The sequence below is a fragment of the Diabrotica virgifera genome, chromosome 3 (genome assembly GCF_917563875.1).
Source record: "Diabrotica virgifera virgifera chromosome 3, PGI_DIABVI_V3a".
NCBI classification, from domain to species: Eukaryota; Metazoa; Arthropoda; class Insecta; order Coleoptera; family Chrysomelidae; genus Diabrotica; species Diabrotica virgifera.
In genome coordinates, this window is record NC_065445.1 from 25,177,928 (window position 1) to 25,201,169 (window position 23,242).

General features: G+C 32.2%; 1 protein-coding gene across 6 annotated transcripts in view; it reads right to left on the reverse strand.

The window, feature by feature from the left end:
- Nucleotides 1-23,242, reverse strand: part of LOC114349504 (AF4/FMR2 family member lilli) — a 692,430-nt gene that overhangs the window by 10,211 nt on the left and 658,977 nt on the right. For all 6 annotated transcript variants that reach the window (XM_050647824.1, XM_028299898.2, XM_028299899.2 and 3 more), the window contains 7 exons: nt 12,017-12,902; nt 5,811-6,281; nt 5,428-5,692; nt 3,631-4,447; nt 2,563-2,757; nt 1,407-1,475; nt 1,251-1,347 (listed from right to left, as the gene is read on the reverse strand). In XM_050647824.1, coding sequence (XP_050503781.1) covers nt 1,251-1,347; nt 1,407-1,475; nt 2,563-2,757; nt 3,631-4,447; nt 5,428-5,692; nt 5,811-6,281; nt 12,017-12,902 — 2,800 coding nt within the window. The remainder of the gene's footprint in view (nt 1-1,250; nt 1,348-1,406; nt 1,476-2,562; nt 2,758-3,630; nt 4,448-5,427; nt 5,693-5,810; nt 6,282-12,016; nt 12,903-23,242) is intronic.

Here is a 23,242-nt window from a genome sequence, read left to right on the forward strand (position 1 = left end):
AAGATAGCCGTAACGATAGCCAACCTTCTTAAAGAAGATGGCACTTAAAGAAGAGAACATACATTTGAGAGCGACATTTGCTGTTATATTTGCAGAATTATACAATGTTAGTTTTATTTATCTGTCATGTTCTGGCATCTCATAAATTACTTTGAATTATGGTTGATGTCTTTAGTATACAGTGCGTCCATAAAGTAACACATAAATTCATTATTTCGTAAACCAGCAACTTTAAGGAAAAATCCCGAAACAGGTTGATTTGTATTTTTAAATTACGATTTTTTGGCATATATATGATACTAGTGACGTCATCCATCTGGGCGTGACGACGTAATCAATGATTTTATTAAATAAGAATAGGGGTCATGTAATAACTCATTTGAAAGGGTATTTAATTATCTATTCACTACTATAAAAATTAACATCATTATTTATTAGCATTATTCACAAAAAAATGTTTTATTAAATTAATTGACACAAAAAGATGAATGTATGTAGGTAATTAACTAAATACATTTTACTACTGTCAGAAAACATAAAAATGTTTTATTTAAAAAATAAACATTGATTTTCGCTTAAAACGAAAAAAGGCCAAAAGGTAGGTGGGTGGCAGCTTAACATTGAATTTAAGCGAAAAGCCATATTTATTTGTCAAATAAACATGTCTTTCCTGTTTTCTGGCAACAGTAAAACGTATTTTGAATTGAATAAATTACATTGTACATTCTTCTTTTTGTCTCAATTTTTAATTTCTCTTTAATTTCTCAATCTTTAATTAAATTTTTTTTGAACACCCTGTATACATAATTATGTTAATGTTTATATTAGTGAATAGAGAATTGAATACCCTTTCAAATGAGCTATCACATGACCCCTATTATCATTTAAAAAATCACCGGTTACGTCATCAAGCCCAGATGGATGACGTCACTAGTATGATATATGTATATGCCAAAAAATTGTAATTTAAAAATAAAAATCGATCTGTTTCTTGACTTTTCGTTAAAGTCGCCGGTTAACGAAATAATGCGTTACTTTATGGACACACTGTATAATGTTGCTTACACGTCTACAGTGCCATCTAGTAGTTAATAAAAACCTAAAGCTCTACCTTGTCAACAGAAGATATTTTATGAACGATATCAATCAAAATCAGTAGAAACAAAGACAAATTATTTAAAATGCTTAAATTAAATTATTAAAAATATTAAATTAAATTATTAAAAATAATTAATGTATATTATGCTTACCTTAGTACAGTAATCAGTGATGATCTTTTGATAATCTCTAGCTTCTTTCGTTTTCAGCTTAAATAATTTATAATACAGGAGAGCTTGGCACCGGTAACTGAAATATATTAAAAAATTAGTAACCAATTAATTATTTTAAGTGTTCAGCCTTCTTACCTTAACACAGCAAGTTTATTATATACAGGTGAGGCATTTTGCTGCTTTCTGAAGTTGAGCGAAATGTGTCTGAAACAACAAATAATAGTCAGTACAAAATATTCAACAAAAGACTTACGATAAGTACACACAAACAGGCGCGGATACAGGAGGGTCAACAGGTCCATGGACCCCCCTATTGTATTGGACACCTTCCCATGACTCCACGAACTATTTCCATGTTTTATCCGTAACACGGAAAGAATCCCACCAGAGCTCAATCCTTTTGATACCCTAGGTATCTGGGATGAGTGGATTTTATCCTTAGAGTTAGTGTGAGTCGTATGGCTAAATCTGGATAATATAATATTTGCGGTAAGTCTGGTCCCCCCTATTATGAATTTCTAGATCCGCGCCTGCACACAAAGCAATGAGAATAATACACTTTGGAAAGAAATGGTTGAATATAACACAAAGACTGTATAAAGAACCAGAGGTGCAAATAAATGAGCCATGGGGACTCAAGATAAATATGTGTAAGACTGAATACTTATTAGCAGATTTGAACTTTAGAAGAAGAGACTAGTAAGAGTTGTAAGACGTCAAAGTATTTAGGCTCAAGGATAAGCCGAGATGGTACTTGTATGAAGGATATAGAAATGAAAATAGCATAAGGTAAACAAGACACAAAAATACTGCATGGAGTTATAAGCAACAGCACTCTAACCAACAAAAAAAGGATTTTTCAGAGCATAGTGATAAATATTACCCAATATGGAGCGGTAGTATGGCCAATGACAACATCAATATGAAATAAAATAAAAGAGTTGCATGTACAAAGAATGCCAGAGCACAGATGACCGAAAAGAATATTGGAGAGACCCGCCTGGGAAGAAGACCTGTTACAAGATGGAAAACGTACAAAGGAAATGCTATGATAGATAGAGACCTTAGAGAAGGTGACTAGGAGACTAGTCATCTTCAGAAACTAAGAATGCCAAAAAAGCTGAAGAAAAAGAAAACAAATGTTACCAAAAACTAAAGTAGTTCTATAGTAGGTGTTCTATAGGATATCAGTGCTTATATTTACTAAAAAAAATAAATCAGACAAATTGGACATAAGCAAAACATTGAAAAAATTCTAATTTTAATTTCTAAAAAAATTGTATGTACTTACTTGATTAAAGCAAGCGTATCTCTATACATGGTGTAGGCCGATTTTTCTGTAACTCGTTCATGTTCCATGGCATTACCAGTTAACAGGAAAAATAGTACAGCCTCCAGGTACAACATACACTGCTTAATGGTGTCGGTCTCTTTGTCCGCCATATGTTTAAACCTTTTTGCATCACTCAGGTACAGGTTTTGATCCCTAAAAAATTAATATTCTTTATAAAAATGTTGTCAAATGTTCAAAATGGTGATGAACTGTATCGGTATAAGTATATTAAATTAAGGGCAAATGAACAAAATGCAAAATTTTGACGCCAGTCAAAATTTTCAATGTATTTTAAATGTAATCATTTTTTTCGACCTGAGAAAACTTTTTTTTTCTCTGATTCTGGCCTTGGTTTAGAACTAGAACCTTTAGCCACGTAATTGTATAGCTTATCACTAACTCAGGTGTAATGTGTAGTATGTGTGTTGAGTAAGTGTCTTATTACTTTGCAAAGTCGACGTCATTGCCTTTGCAAAGAGACTCTAATTGTATCCGAATGTCTGCGGTTCCTCCGGTGAGACCTGAGAAAACTAATAAGTATTTTTGAAATATTTAAACACAGAATGAAAGATCACTTTATTACCGAGGCCGAAAGTCCCTTAGAATGAATAAAAAGTTTCTTTTGAATGAGATATTTGAAATTAAAAATCACACTACATTTTCTCTTAGTTTTTCACCCCTGTAACTTATTAAAATAAACATTATTGAAGTTTTCAGGGACTTCTGGAAATCGGTAATAACGTAATCTTTCATTCTGCGGTTAATTTTTTCAAAAATACTTATTAGTTTTCTCAGGATTCGAAAAAAAAGAATCCAATTTAAATAGCACCTTAAATTAGGTTAAAATGGTTAATTGTCAAATATAGTGCAAGAAGATGATTAAGTCCATAAAAAATATGGAACACACTATTATGCAAAAAAGGAAAAAAGAAAAATAAAACATTTGATAGTTGTGAGACAAGAAGCATATCCGATTTAAATAAAGTGTGATCAATAAGAGTAGTAAATGAATGGACGAGTCCTTACCTTTCTTCATATTCTGAGGGTTCCTCTGGGGTCTCAAAATACGAATGGTACTCTCTAGTAGGTTGAACTTTACTAGCCGAGGGTGTAGGAGGATCAATGGTAGAAGAAGCACTTGGTATCCGGTTTGCTTCCCGCTCGTGATTCGTGGGTGGAGCATTTGTTAAACTGAGATTTTCCTTTTGAGATCTTTGTACATCATTAGTTTTTCGCCTCTTATGCTTAATGTTTTCTTTAGACTTTTCCTTTTCTTTTTTGTGATAGTCCTTCTTATTACTACTATGAGACAAACTACTGCTAACTGTTGAGTGAGAAGAGATAGAGCTTGAGCTGTTTCTTCTTTTTCTTTTCTTTGATTTATGCTTGTGATCAGGAGGATCATCCAACTGTGATAAAGGCTTTTTCGTTTCTTTAACCTCTTTAACTGAAGGCTTTTGCTTTACCACTACTTCTTCATTATCACTTTGTTTTTCTTTCGCCTTTTCCTCTGGTTTAGGTTCCAGTAACCAAGGCTTTGTAGATTCTAAATGCTTCTGAAGAATAGGTATACGACTAATGTTCAATTTTTGTAGATCAATTTTAACCCAAAGTTGAGGTTTCTCTTTACTATCAGTCTTGGATAAACTATTTGGTTCTTGGATGGGTTCTTCGGGCGAAGAAGGACGACTAGGAGGTACGGGGGGACTCTTTCTAACTTCCTTAACTGGGGGAACTGGTTCGACAACTGTGGAGACAGCCGTAGGCATTGCTTCGTCCTCAACAGAAGAACTACTTCGTTCATAATCCCCGTCGACAATTATTACATTTACACCAGCTTTGCCTGAAAGAAAAAGAATAACATAAGTATAGAGCAACTACATTTTTACTATTGAAAATCTATCATTTTTTGTAGACAATTAAAATCATGATATCAAAATTAATTTTAAACAAACACAATCAATGAGTGGACCAGAAGGGACATGCTGCAAAATTCCTTGTACAACAAAAGTGAAAGGTCGATACAGACAAAATAAGAGACAAGAAAATTAATGAAAAGGAAAAAGGAGTACCAGGAACAAATAATAGAAGAAAATAGGAGGAACAACCAAGTAAGACAATAATTCTTTAAAAGAGTTTCAGATATCAAGGTTGGGTACCAAGCAATAACAGGAAATTTCCTTCAAAACGACAAGGCTCAAACGACAAAGATCGTTACTGATGATAAGGTAATCCTAAAAACCCAGAAGGAATACTTCTATCAACTGTTAAACGACAAATGTAGCAGAAATACATCAAACAGAGGTTAACACAGAGCGAATTTTAACAAAGTGAGAAAAGTGCTTTGCACAAGAGATCTGAAGTTAGAGCTAAGAGTAAGATTGGCTAGATGCTACTTTTTCTCGACTTCGTTTTACGGAATGGTAGCTTGGGCCTTGAATGCGGCATCAATGAAAAAACTGGAATCATTCTAGTTTTGGGTGTATAGAAGAATTCTGAAAATATCATGGACAGAACACGTCACAAACAAAGAGGTTCTGAGAAAAATGAATAAAGAAATGAAAGTCTTAAAGACAATCAAAACCAGAAAATTGGAATATGTGGGACATATTACACGTGGAGAAAGATACAACTTGCTCCAACTCATTATGCAAGGAAAAAGAAGCATAGGGATACGCAGAATATCGTGGCTGCGCCACCTGAGGGAATGGTACGGATGTACACAAAGTCCGAATAGCTATGAGGATTGCCGACCTCCGTGGCGCAGATGGCACTTGAAGAAGAAGTGTATTTATATTCTTAAAAAACATATATTGTACTCACCCTTTCCTCCTTTGCCTCCTTTTCCTCCTCCTTTCCCACCACCTTTGCCTCCTTCCGAATCTCTCTTGGGAGTAAACAATTTCCTAAGTGTATCGCTTTTCTTCTTGTCCGCGATGGTCTTGTTTTCATCGACTTTGATGACTGTCGTCGAATCTATTTTAACGGGAGGCTTCTTTGATGGTGCATCACTATCAGAATCGCTGACCTTTTTGGGGCCTTCCTCAGACGATGACCTTACTCGCTTTGGCTTAACAACAGGTTTTGCCTGAAACAATAACAAAGGGATATTTTAAGTCATAATTATTTATTGTTAGGTATAAAAGTTTGGTGGTTGCTTTGAAGGTAGATTTCAAGGGAAAAAGGAGTTAAAATATAATAATTACCTTTGTGTCAGTATCACTAGTGTCTGAAGAGGGTACAAACGCGGCACTTATAGGTTCAGGCATTCTCTTAGTACTTCGTTTCCGTCGTGGAGGTGACGCAGCATCTTTAATCGGAGGTTCCAAACCATTTTTACCGTCTTTGAAATGGTTCTTCAAAATCACCTTGTTCTCCTTGCCCCACTCGTCGTCATCAGAACGTTTCTTGGATCGTTTGCGATCTTCTTTGAAACGAGACTTCTTAGGAGTTTCCTTTTCAGATTCGTGCCGTATGCTACCGATACTACTGCTGGATTTCCTTCGTACTGGGGCTGGACTATCTGAATCAGAACTGCTCGACGTAGCAACTTTGGACGTACGACGACGTGAAGGCGGTGGAGGTTTCTCGAACTTTGGTCTGTCTTCTTCGTCGGATGAGCTCAGCGATCGAGCTGCATGTTGCTTTGGAGGACGACCCCTTTTCGCTTTTCGAACCTAGAATGGTTTAACAAAATGTAGCAAATAAGTAACAAATAAATGCGATGTAAATCAGTATATAGTATATAAAAAGATTCTTGGTGAAAGAAACATCAATAAAATTTAATTCCTCCCAAAGCGAAGAACTCACGTGATTTTGTACAGAAATGAAGGAAACATGTAAAGAAAAGAAAAAAGCTTACTTAAAATACATGTCAACCAAGACACAAGAGGCATACGATAATTATAAGACAATCGGAAATGAAACACATTCATTCATAAGAAGAATAAGAAATGATCACTGGGAACGTTTGTCGAAAGAAATGGATCATGATTTTTATGGTCTGCAAAAGAAATATGGCGGTTTAGAAGAGATCAAAGAACGGAGGTGAAGGAACTAATAGAACCAAAACACACCAATGAGACCAAAAGAACCAAAACTAATAGAACCAAAACAGAGGACGAAGAAATGAAGCTAGAACCGGAAACACCAGAAATATCCACAAATGAAGTTAATATAAGTACACAGGAACTTCGAAAAACACCTGAAAAGCTGAAGAACAGAAAAGCTGCTGGTAAAGATGTGGAATACCAAACGAATTGTTGAAATATTGTAGAGCAGCAATGATAGAACAATAATTAACAACATTCATAACAAAATTATAAAACACAATAAAATACCCGAAGAATGGAGACCAGGCGAACTAATTCTACTGTTCAAAAAAGGAGATCACGGGGGGAAAACTGGTATTAGCATTCATAGACCTAAGAGCAGCATTTGACACGATAGAAAGACAAATTATAGGGGAATGCTTGAGGAAAATAAATGTACCAAACAGATTGATAAAAATTATAGGAAGTACTTACAAAGAGGTAAAAGGAAGAGTACAAATAGCAGGGGAACGATCAGATGAATTTAATTGGAATAGAGGTATTAAACAAGGAGATAGTCTCAGCCCTTTGCTATTCACAATCGTAATGAACGAATTAATAAGAAAAACTAGAGCAAGAACCAACCAACTACAGACAATAATAGGATACCATATATAGATTACAACCGGTAACAATAGAGTCCTTAATGTATGCGGACGACATAGTACTAATAGCAGATTCCAAGAACAAAGGAAATAGAAGAGCTAAAAATGGAAATAAACGAGGAAAAAAGTAAGATAATGATAATCAACGGCAAAGAAGATAATGAAATAAAGATAAAATGCAAAAACTCAGAACTGGAAATAGTTACGACTTACGAATACCTGGGAAGTATCATTACTAACGACGGAAAAATAGACTGGGAAATAACAAATAGAGCAAAGAAATCAAACAAGTTATACTATGCCTTAGCCCCAATACTGGGGAAAAGAGAACTTGCAAGAGAGATAAAAACAAACATATATATAACACAATAGTGATACCGACTGTGCTCTATGCAAGTGAAAACTAGACAATTCTGGAAAAACATAAGAGCAGAATAAATGCAATGGAGATGAGACATTTAAGAAGGATAGTTGGAAACACAAAATGGGATAGATTAAGTAACGAGACTATTAGGAGAATGGCCAACCAAGAACCAATAATGAATAAACTAAATTGGTATGGGCATTTGATGAGGATGCAATCCAACAGAATTACGAGAAGAGTCCACGAAGCAAGGAAAATTGATAAAGGAAAAAGAGGCAGACCAAGAAAAAAATGGATACAGCAAATAGTAGAGACGGGAAAAGTTACAGCAAAATCCCTCGAGGAATTAAAAATAATGGCAGAAAACAGAAAAGAATGGAAGATATGGGTGAATGTAAATTAAAATAGCGATCCCAAATCCGACACCCTGATAGGGTACAAGGAAGGGGAGAAAGAAAGAAAGAAAAAGAGATAAAAACAGCCAGAAAACTACAGAGGTATCAACTTGTTAAATACTACAATAAAAATTTACACTAAAATTTTACAACTAATTAATCAAAGGATAAGTTCAGCAGATGAACCACAGGGTTTTCGTACTGGAAGATCGTGTACAGATGCAATATTCGTCATAAATCAAATTACTCAGAAATCACTAATATAATAGCCCAGCATTTCTATGTCTGATTGACTTGGAGAAAGCATTTGACAGAGTGAGACTCAAATATGTAATCCATCTTCTGTATAAATAGAGAAGTTCTCCTAGATATCATAAAAACTATTGAAAACATCTACCAAAACAACAAAATGGAAGAATAGATAGGCAACGTACAGAAACTATAGACATATATGCATCGGAATAAGAAAAGGACTCATTGAGCCCTATGCTCTTCAATTTAATCATGGATTATCTCATCAAAAGAGTTAACAGAGGAAAAGGATACAGAATGAAAAATAAAGAAGTAAAAATACTATGTTACGCAGACGACGCAATATAGTCCAGGGCGCATCTGTTTTGAGATGGTCGTTGAGAGGTGACTCAAATTTTTTTGCAGAAATTGCTTGAAAATAACTCAAATAATAATATTTAAGTTATCCTCCCACTCAAAATGGTCCGGAACATTGTTTAAATAATCAAAATATGAAGGAAAAATTCGATTTTGTTATTGGTTTTTGATTATAACTTTAAAACTGTTCATTTGAGAAAAGTTGTACTGACATAAAAGTTGCGTAATTAAATTTCCTACAATATAGAATTGGTTAAAAATTCAAAAAATAGTAATTCTTGTTGCAAAATAGCAATAATTGCGAAAATAACCATACAAAAACCAGCATTCGCATTTTACGTTTTTCAACCATTTATGCTACACTTAGGACCTTCATATTTTATCCAGAAAAACTTAATGATATAGTAAACCAACACTGTAAATTTCATTAAGATCGGTTTAATAGAGTTTGCAAAATAAATTTTGCAATCCAGCTTTCGCAAAAAAAATTAATTTTTTTAAAATGTTGCAGGACTGAAAATAAAGCATATAGCAAGTTGAATTTTTTTTTGCTTAGAGAAGTATACTGTACTTACCTTTCATTTGCAATTTGCAAAATTAAAATTAATGGCGTCAGGATTAATTACGATGGCGTCAGGAAATTTTTTAAATAAACATTAATTTTTGGTGCTACGCGCAGGACAGCGGTGTTCGATTCACACAAGTTGATTTCCACCAAATTTTTTTCCAATCTTTATCTAATATATTATTTTCTTACTCTATATTTTGTTGTATTTTAATATTTTAATTCCACAAAAATCAAACTAATTTTATTATTGTTTGTGAAATATTGTTTAAACAATTGCATATGTTTAAAAATAATAAACTTTTATTCTCTAAGTTAAAATATATGAACAAAGAAAGTTTTTGCTAAAAAAAAAGTGTTATTTCAAAGCATAGAGTATGTAATTGATGGATTCGACCGTTACTTGATGGAAGTTCATTTTATCTAACAATAAAACACTGAAAACTTTTGTTTTCTATACTTCCACAAAATTTACTATAACTAAGTGACTACAGCTGTTTCGGCAGAGTGCCTTTCTAAAGTGATATAGTTTACAATGTGTTTGCCTTTTTAAGTCTTCAACTGAAGAGGTTGAGGAGTGGGGAGCTGTTTGTCTCGAGTTGGTCATTCAGAATTATATCTGTATTTTTCAGTTTATTATATACAATATACAATAAACTGAAAAATACAGATATAATTCTGAATGACCAACTCGAGACAAACAGCTCCCCACTCCTCAACCTCTTCAGTTGAAGACTTAAAAAGGCAAACACATTGTAAACTATATCACTTGAGAAAGGCACTCTGCCGAAACAGCGGTAGTCACTTAGTTATAATAAATTTTGTGGAAGTATAGAAAACAAACGTTTTCAGTGTTTTATTGTTAGATAGAGTATGTGTTTTTATTTTGCAATAAACAAATTTATTTATTTATATCGAAATGTAATAAAAATTAAAATGTATCCATCATTATCAAAGGTCATTGGAATGCCCAATCAGAGCAAACTATCCGCTGTCCTGCGCGTAGCACCAGTAATTAATGTTTATTTAAAAAAATTTCTGACGCGGTGGTGGTTAATCGATTTTAGTTTTCGTCGGTCTAAGATGCAAATTGCTTAAGTCACAAATTAAAAATTTTACAGGAGAGACAAAAAACTATTTCCAAAAGACAACCAAAATAATATAAGAGAAAATTGCCTAAGTCCATGCAAAACATATTTGACCAAAATTAATTAAACAAAATATTTACACAAACTTTCTACTTATTATGCTATATCCATATTAATAATAATAATCAAAATATATTTATTTGTTTACATTTTCTAACGTTTTCAATCAAAACAACTTCAGAAACACTGTTATGTAGAAGCGAACATCTGATCAAACAATGGACATAGGCAATATTCGTATGAATGTGAAAGAAGGTTTGGACTTCAGCAAAATTCGTTTAGCGAAATTGGCGCGAAATGAAATAATAATGGCCCTTGGGGAATTGTCAGGCGGTAGCTTTTACCGTCTACTACTAGATGACAACAATAAACAATTTTCGCAAAAATGGAATTAGGCAATTTGCATCTTAGACCGACGTTTTGTAAATTGCAAATGAAAGGTACACTACAGAAAGGTACAGTACACTTCTATATGTAAAAAAAAATTCAACTTGCTATATGCTTTATTTTCAGGCCTGTAACATTTTGAAAAAATGATTTTTTTTTAGAAAGCTGAATTGCAAAATTTATTTTGCAAAATCTATTGAACCGATCTTAATGAAATTTACAGTATCATTGTATCATAAAGTTTCTCTGGGTGGAATATGAAGGTCCTAAGTGTAGCATAAATGGTTGAAAAACGTAAAATACGAACACTTGTTTTTGTATGGTTTTTTCGCAATTATTGCTATTTTGAAACAAGGGTGACTATTTTTTAAATTTTTAACTAATTCTATATTGTAGGAAATTTAATTACGCAACTTTTATCTCAGTACAACTTTTCTCGGAAATGAATACTTTTAAAGTTAGAATCAAAAAACGAAGAAAAAATTTTTCCTTCATTTTTTGACATTTTGATTATTTAAACAATGTTCCGGACCTTTTTAAAAGGGAGGATAACTCAAATATTATTATTTGAGTTATTTTCAAGCAACTTCTGCAAAAAAATTTGAGTCACCTCTCAACGTCCAAATGTACTAATATTTTTACAGATGCGCCCTGGTCTAATATTGATAGCCCAAGATCAAGATAGCCTGCACAGATTAGTCCACAGATTTTACATAAGATCAAAAGAATTCAATATGACAATTTCTTCTCAGAAATCTAAAACAATAGTAATCAGTAAAGAGCCAATCAGATGTAAAATAGAAATTGATGGCATCAGTAATGAACAAGTAATGGAAATAAAATAAATAAAATACCAATGTCCAGCTACGGAGACATGATGACCCGATAGGGCCACAACACAATGACTACCAGAAACGGCAGAAATGAGAGTACTGAGAAGAATTAGAGGAAATACGCTGAGAGATCGAAAGAGGAGTGAAGACATTAGAAAAAAATGTAACGTAAAGTTATAAACGAATGGACACTAAACTGAAAGAAATAAAGGCATAACCACATAAGTAGAATGGGGGAGACACGTGTGGTCAAAATGGCAAGAGATAAATCACCAATCGGCAGAAGACGTATCGGATGACCACGCTAAAGATGGAGGTATCATAGAGGTATCAATCCGCCGATGAACCAGCAGAATTGCTTACAAAGAGAAAGAAAAAGTTGTAACATATAAAAAATATTGAACGACATTCTTACCTCAGTACCAGAAGAGCCACTGCGTGATCTTCTAGGTTTGTTTACTTTTGCTGGCCGACCACGCTTCTTCACTTCTTTTGGTTCTCCCGTAGCCGGCAATTTATTTTTCCTCGGTCGTCCACGAGGAGGTTTAATAACTTTTTCCGGAACCACGACCGGTGCAGGAGATTTTGGCTTCTTTATCGCCGGACTATACGGTTTAACGGGTTCCGAATCAGAGTCACTATTCACATCGACCGATTTCGTCCTTGGACTCGCCCGAATCGCCGGCTTTATCCTACTAGTCCTTTCGTTTTCTACGTCACTATCACTATCACTAACTGGTGGATTGGTAACTGGTTGTATGGTACGTTTCCGTCTTTTTACATTAACGTGGTCGTCGTCTTCCGAATCCGAAAAACTCGACAACAAAGGAATAGAGTTAAAAGCCGCAAGAGCTTTGGCTTCTGCCATGACTTTGCTGTCATTCGCCGAATCGCTGGTGTCTGATTCTTCCGTCCTCTTTTGTTCATCATCGGAAGAGACTTTAGGTTGAGAAGAAGGCTTGATAGGAGAAAGGAACGGCGAGGTAGCGGTTCCTCCGAAATTTTGATGGCTGTTCGATGACACAAACGACGCGAGGTTCCATCGTTGCTCTTCCTCCGCCTTTGGAGACGCAGGGGTGGTAGGTTCTGGAGGTGGTTCGACAGGATGGACTACGCTAACAGGATGGATGTTTTCATCGCCGGAGTCATCGGTGGTGGAGTCGCTATCCGATCCGGAATCGGAACCGGAATCACTAGACGAACTCGCTATAGGTGAAGAAGGCATCGGTGCTAAAGGCTCGGGCGGCCTTTCCATTCGGGAGGTATGAATGGCAGGGGTTGCTCCTAAAGGCGACAACATTCTGAAAGAAAAACAGAAATAGAGATAAAACAGCTTAAATAGAGATAACATACAGAGTTAAAATAAAATAAAAAGCTAATATTTAATGGAAAATTGTATGATGTTTATAGTACATTCTTTCACGGGTTTTGCTCTAAATTTTAAAGAACCGCTTGGATTGACATGAAATTTGGCATACGCATAGTTTACATGTCAAAGAAAAAAGTGATATTGTACCGATATGTGCTTTTGCAATGGGGGTGGTTTTCACCCCCTCTTGGGGTGAAAAAATATAAGTCCAAAATAAGTCCGGAAATGTGCTTCATTTTTGGTTATTTCACGTTAAAGTATTCCATTTGGAATTTGACGAATATGAACCTATTTTTAATTAGCTATAACTCTGCTTCTACTAGGTATATGGACGTGATATATACACCATTTTTTAAAATTCTTTACAGGCTATATTTTTGCTAAGAATTTTTTTTCGAGAAAATACTTACTATTTGAGTTATTTGCAAAAAACCGTCTAAAAGCGTGGTTATTTTGTTGAAAAAATGAACATATTCACTGGCAAATAACTCGAAAAATATTGACTTAATGAAAAAACTCTATAGAACAACAGTTACTTAAAATTAGTCAGTTTATCCATTTCCGGACTTACTTTGGACGAATATTTTTTCACCCCCGGGGCAAAAGCACATATCGGCACAATATCACTTTTTTTCTTTGACTTGTTAGCTATGTGTATGCCAAATTTCATGTCAATCCAAGCGGTTCTTTAAAATTTAGAGGTTTTGCAATATTTTACCGTTAAAGAACGTACTATTAGTAGTATGTACTGATAAGGAATGTCGTTATTAATAATATTATTAAGATAATGGAAATAGGTGCTCATTAGTTATGTTTACAAATCCTAGATATATAAAAACAATGAATAACAGTTAGCCGCACCGCAAATATGCCTTGAAATCCTGAATAAAAATCATGCAAGAGCAATAATGCAGTGAGTGTTGGTAGTATTTATCAACATAATTAAATACTGTACTTTAGTGATGTATTGAAGGAAACGAAAGGCACTGAATTAAATAATATATCGAACTGCACCTAGAACCCAGGCTCTAGGCTCAAGGTGGATGACTGCAGCGACAGACAAAGAAGAATGGGAAAGGATTGGGGAGGCCTATGTCCAAAGATGGACCGAAGAAGGCTAATTAGATAGGTATACCGAACTGCACATTATACAGAAAAAGAAGTAGCAGACAATCTTTGCGAAAAATAACACAAACATATTAGATAATTCCATTTTATTAAGACAAAATTTATTCCATCCCAGTCCATTCAGTTAAAAAAATCAAATTGACCACATCATCATCTCAAAAAGATGGGCAACAGACATAACTAATGTCTGAATGTTGAAGGATTCAAAAGTCCAACAAAGACACAAGAATATCAAAATGTTCTCCAAATAAAATTCATCGAAATCAGAGAGGAAAATACTGGAGAGGAGGAATTGAGAGGATTAAAAATAATTATAACTGAATCTGCTGAGGAAACTGTCAGAAATGTCAACAGGCAAAAAAAATGGCAATGAACGTGGATGAAATAATAAAAAAAGTAAGAACTAAAAAAGGACACCGGAGAGAAGAAAAACAGGACGACCACGGAGAAGCTGGAGGGACAATATTCAGGAGGCAATGGATTCGAGGCAATTAGATGAAGATATGTGTTACGACAGAAAAAATTGGGTATGGAGAGACGGCAACAGCCGTAGAAATCCATTATACAGTATGTCCCTGTAAGTTGTATCCATATGGAAAACTTTTTTATTATTAATTTTACGAAAAAAGTTATTCTTCATAAAAAGCTCTGCATGGTCCAAAACCTAAGATTTAACCATCAAATTTTTTGAGTATTATACGAGGTACGAGGTAGTCAAAAACTTTGAATTTCACTCAAGAGGTAAGTAGCTTTATTTCTGTCAATATTGAAAATTGCTATTATGTTGTTTGGAATTAAAAACTATATTCTAGTATGCAATTAAATCGTTCTAATTGAAAAAAATTTTTTTTGAAAAATTATGGATAACTACATTATTTTCAGTAATTTCAATTCAGATAACTGTTTTATTATTAATTTTACGAAGAAAAGTGATTCTTAATAAAAAGTTCTGCATGGTCTAAAACCTAAAATACAACCATCTTATGTCAAATTTTATCAATTTTATACGAGGTATGTCAAAAAATATGAATTTCGCTCAAGAGTAAAATACGTTTATTTTTCACAATATCGAAAATTGTTATTATGAAAAGTTATTTAGAATTAAAAACTATGTTTCAGTATGTAATTATATCCTTCTAATTGAAATATTCTGAACTATAAAAATACTTTGCTTTTGATCTAAATTTATCTTTTTTAACATACCTCGTATAAAATTGATAAAATTTTATATAAGATGGTTATATTTTAGGTTTTAGACCATCCAGAACTTTTTATTAAGAATCACTTTTTTTCGTAAAATTAATAATAAAAGAGTTATCAGAATTGAAATAACTGAAAATAATGTTGAGTTGCTATCCATAATTTTTCAACAAAAAAAAATTTCAACTAGAAGGATGTAATTGCATATTAGAATATAGTTTTTAATTCCAAACAACTTTTCATAATAGCATTTTTCAATATTGTGAAAAATAAAGCTACTTTACTCTTGAGTGAAATTCAAACTTTTTGACATACCTCGTATAACATTCATAAAATTTGATATGTGATGGTTAAATCTTGGGTTTTGGACCATGCAGAACTTTTTATAAAGAATAACTTTTTTTCGTAAAATTAATAATAAAAAAGTTTTCCGTATGGATCCAACTTACAGGGACATACTGTATATAAAACGTTTTTATATTTATACTTCACTTCGTCTATTTTTTTTAATTTTTGGTATTGTTTTAATAAAAATTTTTGGAAAGTGGTAAGTGTTAAAATTAGTTTAATATTTAAATAAAATAAAAATAAACTGTTTAAAATATACTTATTTCGTTGAAATCATATAATAGAAGTATAACTTCTTACGTCCGTACAAAGTACACAAACACATTCTTTTTTTACCAAATAGTTGTTACAAAATAAATAAAGAAAAATGAGCTAATTCTTAGAAAAAATGACTTGAGTTGCATATTCCACACCGTTCGCTAATATTTTAAGGCACATAACTATTAGAAATATGTGCATACAGAAAAGACTCGAGTATTTTACATTAAATATAAATTTAATGGACCGTGCAAGTTAGTGAGCACTGAAGTAGACATTTGGAAATAGGGAATGTAGTCTCTAACCTTATTTTAGGAGGTTCATTAAACGAAATTTGTCCCCGAGTCACGTTTGCCTTGTACGCTCAGTACTTCAAAAATTAATTTCACGACAAATTTGCCAAAATCATTTTCGCTATATGAGAATTAGTTTACGGGTGGCACCACTTACATGAACTTTATAGCTACGTTTATAAAAAATAGATTGTTTGTTTTATGAAATTATTTTATTGGTCCTGATTTTTTAAGAGCGTAGGTGCAAATTTCGGATCAATGCTTTTTAAATGCATTTATTTTTTTTTCGAATCCTTAGAAAATTAATAAATATTTTTTAAAAATTTAAACGCACAATGAAATATTACATTATTACCGAGGGCCGAAAGTCCCTTAGAATAAACAAAAAGTTTCTTTTGAATGAGATATTTGAAATTAAAAATCACACTAAATCTTCTCTTTTTTTTTTCACTCCTGTAACTTTATTAAAATAAACATTATAGAAGTTTTCAGGGACTTTCGGCCTTCGGTAATAATGTAATCTTTTATTCTACGTATAAATTTTTCAAAAATACTTATTAGTTTTCTCATGATTCGAAAAAAATGATTGCATTTAAAAAGCATTATCCCAAAATTTTCCCTCTAAGCTCTTATTACGTGTTAGGACAATATATGCGTAATAAAGGAAGCCAGAAAACAGCAGAGATGAAAATAATATTTAAAAAAATGAAAAAAAAAAAACTAAATCAACAACTAAAATGAAATAGAAATACGAGGAGAATTTTTGGCATAGAAATAACCAAACTCAGCAATATACTTTGAAAAAATATCCCTTAGTAAACTGTCTTCGATAAACAGAACAGACTGAGACATAGGCATAAAGAAAATAAACCTAAAGATGCTGGAGGATAGATAAAAACAAGACGAGAACAATCTAGCCTGTACCAGCTTGTACTGTACAGTTCTAAGATGATGTGTACCATATATAGGGTGAGGCAGATAACTGGCCTATTAAAAATATCTCGAGAACTAAAGGCAACAGGATCATGAAAATTTGAATAAAGGGGTTTTGAAGGATGATCTATTAAATGAAAATATTTTCATCTCTTTGCAACTTCCGGTTATACCGGAAGTTGCTTATAACTTCGTTTTTTTTTTTAAATGGGACACCCTGTATATTTTTACATTTTTGGATTCTCTTCGATGTCTTCTTTCATAAAATATAAGGTTTTGTAATATTATACAGGGTATTTTAAAAGATAATTACGTTTTTTTATTAATTTCGTAGCAACATTCACACCCTGTAGAATTGTAGTAGTTTGACATCTAAAACTCTACTTACGTTCAAATGATTTTTAATATACTCTACTATTGTTAAGAATCATTAGTATAGCTAAATTTTTAATTTTAGTATACAGGGTTGGTCGAAACTCGGAATGAGTATTTTCTGAGTTTTCTTAAATGGAACACCCTGTATTTTTGTATTGTAGTAAAATGATATTTTATAGTACTTTTTTATTTCTTAAGCATTCCCTATACCTAACTGCTTTAATTTGTGAGTTATTGGTGATTCAAGCTAAACATTAATTGCAACAAAAAATACGTAAAATTTTATTAGGTTGGCCGTGAAAATACTCAAACCCAAATAATTTTTCAGAAATAAATACATATTAATCCAGACGGGTCCTTAAAATTACCAATAATGGTTTAGCTATCGAAATACCTACTTAGTTAAGATTGTTGGTGCGATTAACAATTAAGCACAAATTAAAGCAGTTAGGTATAGGGAATGCTTAAGAAATAAAAAAGTACCATAAAATATCATTTCATTACAATACTAAAATACAGGGTGTTCCATTTAAGAAAACTCAGAAAATACTCATTCCGAGTTTCGACCAACCCTGTATACTAAAATTAAAAATTTAGCTATACTAATGATTCTTAACAATAGTAGAGTATATTAAAAATCATTTGAACGTAAGTAGAGTTTTAGATGTCAAACTACTACAATTCTACAGGGTGTTAATTTTGCTACGAAATTAATAAAAAAACGTAATTATCTTTTAAAATACCCTGTATAATATTACAAAACCTCATATTTTAAGAAAGAAGACATCGAAGAGAATCCAAAAATGTAAAAATATACAGGGTGTCCCATTTAAAAAAACTAAGTTATAAGCAACTTCCGGTATAACCGGAAGTTGCAAAGAGATGAAAATATTTTCATTTAATAGATCATCCTTCAAAACCCCTTTATTCCAATTTTCATGATTCTGTTGCCTTTAGTTCTCGAGATATTTCTAATAGGCCCTTTATTTGCCTCACCCTGTATATATTTTTAGAAGTCATGCAAGATATGCTTAATTGATTCAGGCACTCTGATGTATGTTGCTATGAAAAGGCTTAAATTAGCCTGAGTAACCAGGACTCTTGCATCAATAAAAGATCAATCGAGTGTGAGGAAAGCCTAGACAAAGATAATTAGCAAATTCTTTCATGGAAGAATTTCAGAAAAAAAATTGTGTAAAAACATGACCAAAACCCGCAGTATGGTGGTGATATATGTAGAAGATGTGTTTGTTCTCCATTTAGTCAAACCAAAGTCTACAGAAAACAAACCACAACATAAATATTTCTAAAGGGAATCGTCAAATCATTATATGGTAGAGCCCAAAGCTCCCGTTCCGACGAGAATACAAGAACAAAAAACCTGCAAAAAATGATTTATATTGTTATTTAAACAAGGAATTTCCTAGATTGAAGAAAAAAACAATACACAATATGTAAAGAAGAATGCAACAATTTACCTGGGAGGAACCTCAACACCACTAAGTGATAGTATAAATGAGCATGAATCATACATCAAAAACAAAAACTGACAGATCCCACATACGAAAATATACCACAATGGAACAATGCGAAGGGCACAATTGAAAGATGCATCAATAGGCACTAAAAAAACAGAGAACAAAAAGATTAAAATCAAAGAAGTAGCCCTCAGCATACTAAATGAATAAAAATGTAGGTAGGTATAGCAAACTCATCATCAATAGAATGTAGCAGGCTCGGGCTACCAATAATGAGAGAAGAAGTTAGCAATAAGAATATACCAATATTAATGAGTTAATAGAAGATCAGAGACATATCAAGCACAGAAAAATCAGAAACTGAAATTTGCTATTTAGTCCTGTCGCCAGATGGACCTCCCAAGTTTTTTTATGTATTTTGACCCGTAGGACACGAATTTTTTGGGTAACAGTTGATCCAGATGTCGATAAGATTGTTATAAACAAAGAACTTGAGGAATCATATAACAGAAATTTTTTGCAAAATAAAACATTTTTTTTTGTATTTTTTGGGTCATTCTAAGCAAAAAATCTTCTAGTACCTACATACATTCTTTCACGGTTTTTGCTGTAAATTTTAAAGAACCGCTTGGATTAACATGAAATTAGGCATAGGCATAACTAACATGTCAAAGAAAAAAAGTGATATGGTGCCGATGTGTGCTACGTAACGCAGGTGGGGGGGGGGGGGTTCAAAAATCTTCAAAAATTGCGTTACGCAATAGTTAAACGCCCATTAGAGTGCGTTACGTAGGGGGGAGGGGGGTCAAAAATCTTCAAAAATCGCGTTACGTAATACTTGAACGCTTGCTTACCCTGGGGGTGAAAAAATATATGTCCAAGATAAGTCCCGAAATGGATAAACTGACTAATTTTAAGCAACTTTTGTTCTATAGAGTTTTTTCACAATATCGATACTTCTTTTCATGTTCATTTTTCAACAAAATAACCACATTTTTAGACGGTTTTTCGCAAATAAATCAAAACGTAAGCATTTTGTCGAAAAAAATATTCTTAGCGAAACTATAGCCTATAAAAAAGTGAAAAAAATGGTGTATATATTAGGTCTCTATACCTGGCAAAAGTCTAGTTCTAGCTAATGAACAATAGGTTCATATTCGAAAAATTCCAAATAGAATAATTCAATGTGAAATATACAAATAGTGAAACATTCTTGTGGAAAACACATTACAACTTTCTTAAAGTGTTTAAAAAAAGCTTTATTTCTGTTTTTATAAAAAAAATTCTAGCTTAAAATGTAAACAAGTTACACTCAAAATAAAGTTGGTTCCTTTTGTTTAGACAAAAAAAAAATCAAGAATATCACCCCCCAATTAGCAATTTAAATGAAATTAATCATTACCGCTTCACAAGTTACTTTACTTATGTTGTGTTTATATGATCTGTAAGTTTCATCGATTCAAAGTACTTTTTTTGAAAACATTGGGTTTTAATTTTTAAAAAATTTAATTTTGAAAAAAATGCTTTTTTTCAAAATAACTTAAAAATTGTTAAGATACCAAAAATCTTAAACAATAAAAAAAGTCGGCTTTACTTTTCTGAATATTTTGTATTTTTTGTTTTTCTGTAAGACAAAAATTGGTTACGATTCGGTGTTTCAAAATTTTCATACACTCGTGATAAGTGACTCGTTCAAGCCCTTTTAACTACAGCTCTTTCAAAAATAAAGACTTTGAACCGATGAAACTTACAGATCATATGATCAATACATACGCGAGTAAAAAACTTGTGATGTGGTAACAATTAAGTTCATTTGAAATGCTAATTAGGGGGTGATTTTCCCGATTTCTTACCAAAAAAATGGGACCAACTTTATTTTGAGCGTAACTTGTTTACTTTTGATGCTAAAAATTTTTTTTAACAAAAATTAAAATGAGTTTTCCGTAAAAAAGTGCTCTGTTTTTTGGTTATGGCACGTTAAAATATTCGATTTGAAATTTGACGAATATGAACCTATTTTTCATTAGCTTTAACTCTGCTTCTACTAGGTATAGGGACCTAACATATACACCATGTTTTTCAATTTTTTACGTGCTATATTTTTGATTTTTTTTGGATTTTTTTTCGACCAAATACTTACTTTTGCGAAAAACCGTCTGAAAACGTGGTTATTTTGTTATAAAAAAATTAACATATTCACTCGCAAATAACTCGAAAAGTATTAACTTGGTGAAAAAACTTTATAGAACAAAAGTTGCTTAGAATTAGTCATTTTATTCATTTCCGGACTTATTTCGAACATATATTTTTCACACTCAACAGGGGGTGAAACCCACTCCTACGGCAAAAGCACACATCGGCACAATATCACTTTTTTTCTTTGACTTGTTAGCTATGTGTATGCCAAATTTCATGTCAATATAGGGCGGTTCTTTAAAATTTAGAGGTTTTGTAATATTTTACCTTTAAAGAATGTACTATTCCTACAAGTTTTTTTGTAGGATGCACCTCGAGATAAACGCGGTTGAAATTTAAAAAAATCGAAAAATTACAATGTTTGAACCCGAATAACTTTTGATTAAAAAATAAAATAGCAATTCTGCTTACCTCATTTGCAAGTTGTCAAATTCTATCGGTTTTGATTATTTGCATTGCCAAAAAAGATTTTTTTAATTGTTAAACAAAGCTATAAATACATGGTGCTTGAGTGATGTTTTCAATGCATTTCTCATTTAAAATCGAACGAGTAGGCGCGCGTACAAACAGGCAATTCCATTAAAACGCATGCATTGGGTACGGGAAACACTATTTGTTTATAGCTTTGTTTGACAATAAAAAAATTATTTTTTAGCAATGCAACTAATTAAAACCGGTATAATTTGACTTGAACTTTCAAATGCGGTAAGCAGAATTGCTATTTTATTTTTTAGTCAAAAGTTATTCGGGTTCAAAAATTGCAATTTTCGATTTTTTGAAAGTTCAACCGCGTTTATCTCGAAAACTATGCATATGCATCCTAGAAAAAACTTGTAACAAAATGTTTTACCCAAAAAATAAAAAAAGTTTTGTTTTCCGAAAAATCGCTGTTATGTAATTCCTCAAGTTCTTTGTTTATAACTTGGGTAAGTCCATCTGAATAACGTTGTGCCCCTCCTGGCGACAAGACTAATTTGATTACAACAACGATGCCAAGTAAATCATGGACAGCCGTGGCTGATGTATGAGTTGAACAGGAAATAATAATAAAATAATTGAAAATGAAAATGATTCAGTTTTGAAATGATACGTAAGATAGACAAAACGGAAATAAACAGATAATCCATAACAGTAGATAATAATGTAAAAGAAAAAGAAAGAATGATTCGAATTTCGGTATCCCATTTCTTTTGTATGATATAGTTGAAATTGAAGAGTAAAAATAAGAAAATAAATAAAAATGAGGATGTTATCAAATTTTTAAACCATACGTAAGATAGGCACGACGTTAATAAGAAACAAATATAAAGCATTAGATGATAATATAAAAACTAATAGAAAATAAAGAATGGTTCAATTTTCTGCTTAACTTTAATGTAATATGAGTATAAAATATCCATTAAAAAACTGTTTCAATGCAAAAAAATAGTTTCAGAAAAAAAATATAAGTAACACACAAAAACATACAAAATATTAAATCAAAGCAAAATGATATGGAAGCGGTGGATAGAAATATTGATACTAATTTGTAAAAATTAGAATATTCAAAATAGGAATAAACAGAAAACAAACAATATTGAACTTTACCACACAGATGTAGGTGTGGTTGTTGGGAAAATAGTGGAAAATCTGAATATTAGTTTTAACAAAATGTTTACAGACGCTAAATATGGTAGCCAAAAAAATCTAAAAAATTGAAAAACTTTCGAATAATATTATAAACAAATGTATGTTTATGAAATTACTTCAAAAAATTATCCATTTTATTATTATCCATATTATTATTTCCAAAAATAAAAGAAAACAATAAAAATAATTCTAGAAAAAATATCAGACAGATATGAGATTTAAAATGAAAAAATCATAATTTAAAATGTGGAATATTTTCAACAATAAAAACAAACGGACAGAAAACTGCCATTTAAATAAACAACTAAAAAAACAGATAGTCTGTTTCCAAAAATAAAAGAAATCAATATAAATAATTCTAGAAAAAATATCAGCCAGAATATGAGATTTAAAATGAAAAAATCATAATTTAAAATATTTAAAATTGGGAATAT